This window comes from Orycteropus afer, unplaced genomic scaffold, assembly GCF_000298275.1.
Source record: "Orycteropus afer afer isolate SDZICR_OR568_19922 unplaced genomic scaffold, OryAfe1.0 scaffold00237, whole genome shotgun sequence".
Lineage (NCBI taxonomy): Eukaryota > Metazoa > Chordata > Mammalia > Tubulidentata > Orycteropodidae > Orycteropus > Orycteropus afer.
In genome coordinates this window covers 548,725-558,751 of record NW_006921824.1, presented here as the reverse complement: position 1 = coordinate 558,751, position 10,027 = coordinate 548,725, and the positions used below count along the sequence as shown (strand labels likewise).

At 39.5% G+C, this 10,027-nt stretch overlaps 1 protein-coding gene across 1 annotated transcript in view; it reads left to right on the top strand.

Annotated features, from left to right (window-relative positions):
* DHRS7 (dehydrogenase/reductase 7) overlaps positions 1 to 9,476 on the top strand; it is a 17,730-nt gene extending 8,254 nt beyond the window's left edge. The window contains exons 4-6 of the mRNA XM_007949076.2: positions 3,901 to 4,023; positions 6,010 to 6,225; positions 9,429 to 9,476. Of these exons, the coding sequence (XP_007947267.1) occupies positions 3,901 to 4,023; positions 6,010 to 6,225; positions 9,429 to 9,476 (387 nt within the window). The remainder of the gene's footprint in view (positions 1 to 3,900; positions 4,024 to 6,009; positions 6,226 to 9,428) is intronic.
* The last annotated feature ends 551 nt before the right edge of the window (positions 9,477 to 10,027 follow it).

The window sequence follows — 10,027 nt, the reverse complement described above, 5'->3', positions numbered from 1 at the left end:
AAAAAAAAAAAAAGAAAAGAAGAAAAATCACAATAGATGTCAGATGAGACTCTGAAATTTGCTCTTGAATGGAGAGTAGCTAAAGTCAATGGAAGAAATGATAAAAGAGGTGAACAGAACGTTTCCAAGGGTGGCTCAAGAAGACAAAGTATTATAATGAAATGTGCAAAGATCTGGATTTAGAAAATTAAAAGGTAAAACACACTTGGCACTTCTCAAGCTGAAAGAACTAAAGAAAAAATGAAAGCCTTGAGTTGCAATACTGAAGAATTTTATGGGCAAAATATTGAACGATGCAAATAAATAAACAACACTGCTGTTGAGTTGGATCCAACTAATATTGACCCCTCCTTGGGTTTCCAAGATGGTGTCACTACAGAAGTAGATTGCCCAATCTTCTTTCCAAGGAGTGGCTGGCAGGTTTGAACCACCAGCCTTCTGGTTAGCAGCCAAATGCCGTAGGTACTACACCACCAGAGCTCTTATTGAACAATGCAGGAAGCATCAAAAGAAGATGGAATACTGAGAGTCCCTGTGGCTAAAAGAGTTGTTTGACATTCATCTGTTTCAGGAGGTAGCATATGATCAAGAACTAATGGTATTGAAGGAAGAAATCCAAGCTGCACTGAAGTAACTGGTGAAAAACAAGGCTCCAGGAATTGATGGAATATCCATTGAGATGTTTCAACAAATGGATATAGCACTGGAAGTGCTTAGTTGTTTATGCCAAGAAACTTGGAAGACAGCTACTTAGCCAACTGAGTAGAAGAGTTGTATATTTGAGCCCATTCCAAAGAAAGATGATCCAACAAAATGTGGAAATTATCGAATAGTAACAATATTATACGCAAGTAAAGTTTTGCCTAAGATAATCGAAAAACAGTTGGAGTAGTATATTAATAGGGAACTGCCAGAAATTCATTCCTGATTCAGAAGAGGGCGCGAAATGAGGGATATAATTACTGATGTCAGATGGATCTTGGCTGAAAGCAAAGAATACCAGAAAGATGTTTTGCTGACTATAAAAAGACATCTGACTGTCTGCATCATAATGAATTATGGATATCATTGCAAAGAATGGGAATTCCCAGAACACTTAGTTGTGCTCATGAGGAACCTGTACATACATAGACCTAGAGGCAGTCATTCGAACAGAACAAGGGGATACTGAATCATTTAAAATCAGGAAAGGTGTGTGTCAAGGTTGTATCCTTTCATGATACTTATTCAATCTGTATACTGAGCAAATAATCTGAGAGACTAGACTACATGAAGAAGAACACAGCATCAGGATGGGAGGAAGACTAACAACCTGCAACATACAGATGACACAACCTGGCTTGCTGAAAGTAAAGATGACTTGAAGCATTTACTGATGAAAATAAAAAAAACTACAGTCTTCAGTATGGATTACACTTAAAGAAAACAAAAATCTTCACAACTGGACCAATAAGCAACATCATGATAAATGGAGAAAAGATTGAAGTTGTCAAAGATTTCATTTTACTTCGGTCCACAATCAACACCCATGGAAGCAAGAGTCAAGAAATTGGACGTCATAGTGCTCTGGGCAAATCTGCTGAAAAAGATTTCTTTAAAGTTTTGAAAAGCAAAGATGTCACTTTGGAGACTAAGGCTCCCCTACCTTACAAACCAAACCAAACCAAACCAAACTCACTGCCATCGAGTTGGATCCGACTCATAGAGACCCCTCCTTGGGTTTCTGAGGTGGTAGGTATCTCTATGGAAGTAGATTGCCCAACCTTCCTTCCGGGGAGTGGCTGGTGGGTTTGAACTGCCAGCCTTCTGGTTAGCAGTCAAATGTCTTAGGCACTATGCCACCAGAACACCTACCTTAAGCCATGGTATTTTCAGTCACCTCATGTGCATGTGAAAGCTGGACAATGAATAAGGAAGACCTAAGAATAGTTGATGCCTTTGAATTATAGTTGACGAAGAATACTGCAAATACCAAGGACTGCCAGAAGAGGGAACAAAATCTGCCTTGGAGAAAGTACAGGGAATGCTTCTTAGAAGCAAGTAGGGCAAGAATTGGCCTGTAGTACTTTGGGAGCTCTGGTAGCATAGTGGCTAAGTCACTTGACTGCTAACCAGAAGGCTGGCGGTTCAAACCCACCAGCCACTCCTCGGAAGGAAGGTTGGGCATTCCTACTTCCGTAGTGATACTGCCTCGGAAACCCAAGGAGGGGTCGCTATGAGTTGGGGCCGACTCGATGGCAAACAACAACAACAACTTTGGTCAAAGGACAAGGATATCATGCTTGCTAAAGTAGAACAACAACAAACAAAACCAGACTCACTGCCATTGAGTCATTCTGACCCAAGGTAACCCCATTGGGTTTCCAAGGCAGTAAATCTTTACAGAAGTAGATTGCCCCATCTTCTTTCTGCACAGCAGCAGGTGGGTTTGAACCACCAACCTTCTGGTTGCAGTCAAATGCCTTAGAACTATATCACTAGAGCTCCTTTGCTAAAGCAGAAGGTCAGTGTAAAAGGGGAAGTCCTTTGCTAAAGTAGAAAGTCAGTGTAAAAGGGGAAGACCTTCAATGAGATGGATTGACACAGTGGTTGCAATGATGGGCTCAAACATAGCAAAGATTGTGAGGGGCGCAGGACTGGCCAGTGTTTTGTTCCGTTGTATGTAGGGTTGCTGCCTCAGAGCTGAGTCAACAGCAACAACAACACATCTCAAAAGAGACTGACTTAAGACACACCCTACCCTAATAATGTCTCATTAACAAAACAAAGGCAATCTATTTCCAAATAGGATTAGGAAGAACCTCAGATATAGGGGTTAGGATTTACAACTGATATTTTTCTAGGACACAATCCAATCCATAACATTCGGTGACATAATTCAGTCTGTTAAAATAGTCAAATAAAAAATTGAATTCTTTCTGTATGATAATTTGTTAAGTACTTATCCCTTCCTACTCTCCCTTACCCTAAACGTTGGCACTTCAGACCACTGTGGTGGATAAAAATAAACCTGACCTCCGTGATTCTCAATGGAGAGAGCACCTGCATGCACCTTTGGAGTGGGGACATGAGGACTAGTATGAGGGTGCATCAGAGTCTCCAGGTGTGGTGTTTCACCTATTCAGTACCTGCCTACCATAGCAATCACTGATGTGAGGAGCTGCCACTACCAAAGAGCTTGTCATTCATCGCCAGAAAGAGCTGAGAATGTCTGTTTTAGATCACCTTCAGTCTTTAGGTTACAAATGCCTGATAAACTTGCACATTTGCACAATCTGTCCTTTGCGTAGGTATTTCAGAACATATTTTGATAGACCTGTTGCTATTGTTCTTCATAAAAAATGGAAGTAATTTCATGCTTATAGTTAATATTAGGAGCTCTGGTAGCATAGTGCCTAAGGCACTTGACTGCTAACCAGAAGGCTGGCGGTTCAAACCCACCAGCCATTCCTTGGAAGGAAGGTTGGGCATTCCTACTTCCGTAGTGATACTGCCTCGGAAACCCAAGGAGGGGTCGCTCTGAGTCGGGGGCGACTGATGGCAAACAACAACAACAACTTAGTTAATATGCATGAAATTACTTCCATTTTTTATGAAGAACAATAGCAACAGGTCTATCAAAGTATGTTCTGAAATGCCTATATTTAATGTGGAAAGCTCTGGTAGCATAGTGCCTAAGACACTTGACTGCTAACCAGAAGGCTGGTGGTTCAAACCCACCAGCCACTCCTCGCAAGGAAGATGGGACAATCTACTTCCGTAGTGATACTGCCTCGGAAACCCAAGGAGGGGTCGCTGTGAGTCGGGTCTGACCAACGGCACATAACAACAACAACATAGTTAATATGAGATCTTTATCTGCATTTAAGTTTCTTTTTTTTTTTTCTTTTGGCTTGTTAGGGTTTTTTTAATGCCCTCCGAACTGAACTTGCCACATACCCAGGTATAACAATTTCTACCATTTGCCCAGGACCTGTGCAGTCAAATATTGTGAAGAATGCCTTAACTGAAGAAACCACAAAGGTAAACACTTTAGTAGATACATATTTGTGTTGGAATAATGACATTTTAGGGTTTTCATGTTAGAACTGCTTATGAATTTACAAAAAGGGCAGGGAGGCCACATGTTCTGACCTCCTCTAATCCCACAAGAGGAAGACAGGATTACCAGCAGTAACCCAAGGCCTATTACTGCAAGGCCAGACATGCTGCCTCCCTCCAGCCCTTTCACCAGCTGTTCCTCCCAAAGCACCCACCACCTCTCTCCTGGGTTCGATAATTCGCTGCAGTGGCCACACAGAGCTCACAGATTATGGGGTTTATTAGGGAAGCACCACAGGTTACGATTCAAGTTCAGGAAAAATGCTCAGCCTCTCTCCCAGCCCACCATCCCTCAGCCAACAGTCTCTCACAGTCTCTTTCCCAGCAGTGCTGGTCCCTCGGTGTCTCATTCAGCAGTGCATGTCTCTTGTGTCTCTTTCGGCAGCAGTCTTCCTCAACCAGCAGTCAGAGAGAGTTCTGCTCTAGGAGGCCTCCTTTTGAGGCTGGCAGGGTGGTCAAACTAGCCAATCATAGCATCAGAACTCTAAGCACCTGAGAGAGAGTGGGCACCTCCCAGAACAGTGTTTTGTGCCACTCCGAACAGAAATACTCCAGGTGGACAACTTCAGCAATCAGGAGCTCCTCAGTTGCTCATAGAAAATCCCACCTTGGAGTTTACAAAGACTTATGGGTAGAAAAGCCACACTAAGTAATTTACTACACTGCAGAATTATTCCCAATACTTATGACATTACAAAAATCGTGAAGGTGAGCTGAGTGCTTTGGTATCTACTTTTGATAAAGGCTAGTGAAATTGCTAAGCTATCACTTAGAAGTAATTCACTTATGTGGGTTATTAATATTTAAGAAACCCAATTTTGACCAATTTACTAATTTTAGCAACAATGAAAAAGGTCTATGTTGCTGAATTTTACTACATTAAATCTTACTGGGATTTTGAGGATTCTGGTGAAGTTTCTTGGAAAAAGCTTTGTTGAATTGTGGTTATATTAGGTTAGCCTCACCATGGCCTGTACTCCCCTCAGCTCACAGATTACACAGTGATCTATCAAATGAATTGCAGATGTCTCCAAAAGAAGAATCCAATATTGCTAAGTAATACAGAAACCCACTCAGGACCATGAACCTTCTTCTTCTATGAAAATTCATTTTTGCTAGGCATAAATACAAATATACTTCTATATAAATGGTCACAGATAAAATTTATATTTTCACATTTTCTGTAGCGGCTTCAAGGTAGAATGCAAAATGCACCCAGCTGGAATCAAGGGATTTGGAATCTAGACCTAGTTCTACCATTAATGAGAACACTAATGTGTGTGAGCACAGATGAGTTACTGCCTTTCTAGGCCTCTCTATATATGTAGAATGATAGATTAACTAGAGTAGCAGTACCACAGTTTTCACGACCAAAAAACTCCTTTTTGATGAGAAAGGATTTACCATTAGAATCTTGGGAGAGAGCATGGCTCTACCAACACCCTGATTTTGGACTCCTAACCTCCAGAGCTGTGAGAAAATAAATTTGTTCTTATAAAAACAACAACAAAACCTCCTTTTAATATTCTTCCTCCACTTCATCCCTATGGGCCCATGTTTTATGAGATTTCATTTGCTAAATGTATGCATTCATAATCTTTTACATTTTTATTCCTACAGTGATCACTATCATTAAGTACATTCAGATGATGCAGTTTTAATGAAAAGCAAATAACCTTAATCTTTTACTTAGCCTGCAGAATCTTATCTGATAAATGTGTGATTTGTTAGGTCTTTTTAATGTTACAAATAGTTTGTAAAACCCCATTAGTACTCCTGTGGGGGTAGGAGGCCTCACAAAGGGAGCCACATAATTAAAGGGCCTTTAGGTCCTTTCTTAGCTTACCAGTTCTGTGAGATAGATTGAATAAATACTCAACATTCATTTTAATTTTTTCATTTTCTTAGTCTATAGGCAATATTGGAGACCAGTCCTACAAGATGGCAACCAGTCGTTGTGTTCGGTTGATATTAATCAGTATGGCCAATGATTTGAAAGAAGTTTGGATCTCAGATCACCCCTTTTTGCTCATGACATATGTCGGCCAATATATGCCAACCTTGACCTGGTGGCTAACCTGCAAGTTAGGGAAGAGAAGGATTGAGAATTTTAAGAGTGGTGTGGTAAGACCAATTTATAAATTTTTTAGTAATACTTATTAATCTTAACAGAAAAGTACAAACTTTTCTGATGCTTAAAAATCTTGAAATACACTTCTGCCAACTGCATGATATACATATTTTTAAAAAAGTATTTTTTCCTTAGGCATATCTGCTGGTTTACTGTAATATTACTGGTCTTAGAAAAAGAAGTTTCTTAGAAGGTAAAATCAAATCAAAGATTCACTGGAATCGAATATTGCAGATTTCTTTTACACTTATGTTTGATCAGTATACGTTAAAATTTGCTTGTGGAGTACCTGAAACAGTGCTTCCTAAATTTTTCATTCAGAGCCATTTAGATTTTCAGGAAGGAGATCATCCACTCTGGTTAGGGATTCTGCCCACCCCCCCTCTCTCACCACTTACACTGTCTATTCTTGACTCTCCCAGTTCTAGCCTGTGACACATGGGATTCCCTCTGCCCCAAATGCTTCTCCACTCCTCCTCTCCACAAACTCCTACCCATTCTGCGTGTCTCAGCTCAGGTGTCACCACCTTGGAGTGATGCCAAGCTTCCCCTCCTGCTTCTCCCCAGGATCAGGTGCACCTCAGCCCCATGTTTACCTCTGTCAAAGCATGTGGGACACTGTTAAAACACTGGGTAGTACTGCTTCCCTCACCTTGTTCCTGAAGTTCTGCATATCTAACATGTGCCTAAGTCCATGTCCAAGAAAATACACTATCATTCTTTCAGCACTCATTCTTATAGCAAATGGGGAATATTACTAATATTGTTTCTTAGAAACTATGACTATCAAGAGAATTTAATGTATAAATAACACAGAAAATGTTGAGTTAAGCCAAAACTTAAAACGTTATACAAAGAAAAATTGATTGGTGCTGAGGGTTTTTACTGTTAACTTATTTCAGTGATGAGTACATTTTTTAGAAATCAACCAATAGAGATTGATATATATGTAAAAAGAATTAAAAAGTGAGATCATATCATATGCACCTTTATATACTATTGTTTAAACAATCTACTAATTATTAGAAATCTAATTTGTTTCAACTTTTTGCAGACAGGTCAATTGGCTGAAAATGAATTAGGAGGAAAAAAGCAAAAGAATGCTTAAAGAGATTTCAAAGGTTATAAAACTCTTCCATGATGCACTAAAATGTTTAGAGCTTGAAAAATCATGAAGTGACTGTTCATTTTCCACCAACTTATAATGTGGACCAGTTTCCTTTGGGCCAGTTCATTATAAGTGTTTTGGTGATGGTGGGAGTTGGTAGTGTGGGGCTGGTTCTAAAGATAGAATTTCATCAAAGATTACTTCTAAGTTTTAAATTTGGAGGACAGCTGATACAGTGCCATTGTGTCTATTGATGGGTAAGAGTTGGCAGGGAAAGACGCTTTAGTAGGTTAGGTGTCAGGGCAGCCTGGTAAAAAACATAGAGCCTGACGGCAGGCTTAAAACCAACCAACAAACCAGTTGCCGTTGAATCAATTATGACTCATGGAGACGCTGTATTCAAATCCACTTCTTGACCACAGGCAAGTTACTTCTCTATAATTAATTTCCCCATCTATAAAATGGAGATTAATGATGATAGGTTTATTATGGGGATTAAATGAGACAGTACAGTAAAACTTGCAAAAGCTGGAACCTGTGTAAAACCTGTTAGAGAAGGAAAACTCACTGGGTGTTTGTGAGGTAGAATATTTAATACAGAATAATAGAAAAGTAAGATTGCACCATCAAAGCCAGAAAACTTGCAAGACCTGGAAAAACAAGACAGTCCTGTTGAGTTTTAGCTCTCACAAGTTTCACTGCATATGGAAAGCTCTTAAAACACATCCTGGAGTGTTATGCTTACCAAGTGTTAACTCTTATGCTTTTATTTTCTTTCTATTCCTGAATTTGATGGCAGCACTATTACATTATAATGAAGATCAAAGACCTAAATAATACAACAGAGAGAGAAAGAATGCATTATGGAAATCATTGTTTCAGAAGGGCAAGTGGGACCAAGGACTAGAGACTTTCAGTACCACTATAGTAGTTGCTGGGGGAGCTCTGGTAGCATAGTGGCTAAGGCACTTGCCTGCTAATCAGACGGCTGGTGGTTCAAACCCACCAGCCACTCCTCGGAAGGAAGATTGGGCATTCTACTTCCGTAGTGATACTGCCTCGGAAACCCAAGGAGGGGTCGCTATGAGTCGGGGTCGACTCGACGGCACATAACAACGACAACATAGTAGTTGCTGGGAGGAACTCTGGTGGCATAGTGCTTAAGGCATTTGACTGCTAACCAGAAGGCTGGTGGTTCAAAGCCATCAGCTACTCCACAGAAGGAAGGTTGGGCAATCTACTTCCATAGTGATACCACCTTGGAAACTCAGGGAGGGTGGCTATGAGTCAGATCCGACTTGATGGCAGTGAATTTGGTTTTGGCTTAAAGTAGCTGCTGGAGTTCCCAGGTGGTGCAAATGGTTAATTCACTCATCTGCTAACTGAAAGATTGGAGGTTTGAATCCACCCAGTGGTGCCTAGGAAGGAAGGTCTGGTGATCTGAAAAATCAGCCATTGAAACCTTTGAGTTCTCCTTTGACACACATGGGGTTGCCATGAGTTGGATTGACTTGACTGTAATTGGTATGATTATTTTGGGGATCAAGAACACTAGCTGTACTGAATTTTGTTGCCATGACTGTTTTTCCCCCGCTAGTGCAAATTCCTAAAGTGGTAAATGCACATCCTTCCAAGTGAAATGTCACATCTTAGGATTATCAACTTTCTTTTATTCTTTAAACAATACACTTAAAGTTCACACATCATTTTTAGAATTACCTATCAAATATTCCAGTTCTAAATACTCTGACCTATTCCTTGTATTTATTAAATCAAGTCAGTGTAGGTATTGTATACTGGTCCAGAAGAGTAAAAATACAGACTGTAGCAATTAAGAAATGGTATGAGCAGATGCTAATCAGTAGTATTTATTACCAGATAATGATGTTAAGCCCACTGAAGAATTTTTTTTTTTTTGGTGCATCTAGAATTTTGGTTACAATGTTTACTGTAACTTAAGCATTTCCCCAGGTTTTATAAATATTCATAACATTGACTCAATGATACAGCTTCTCCTCCGAAAAGAAGGGATTGTTACAAGTGGAGTAAATAGAAGGACTGATTCATGTTATTGCCTCTCTGTTACAGGATGCAGACTCCTCTTATTTTAAACCCTTGAAGAAAAAACATGAGTGAAGGAGCACTTGCGGTTTTCAAGCCACTGTAGGGAAATGGAAAACAGCAATCTTCTGCACTAAAGACTAATCTCTGATTTTACTTTTTAATAGTAAAAATAATAATAATTTTCCTTTCAATATGTATTGAATAATCAAAGATTGCTAATAATCTTGCATTAAGGGTATTAGTACATACTGGATTCTTGGATGAAAGAGTATTTTAAAATACATTAGTGTATATGCTAAAAATCTAGGTTAGCAGAATGTTAACCAAAGAATTACAGTAATTCATTTAACATAAATGTATGGACTGTTTTTCACAAGGAGAGTTTTTGGTCATGTGCAGATACAAAGAAATTTCTGAAATGACCCTGCCTCCAAGAGGCTTACATTCTCTTAGAAAAGTTGATAGGTACACAGATGACTGTAATTGGAAATATTAGATAGGACTCATAGCAGCCATCATTTATTAAATACCTGTTATATTCATTTGCTGTACTATTACTGTGTTTTTTGCATTATTGTGTTTTTGAGTTTTGTTCCACATAATTCCTCCCACTCCATCCAGGA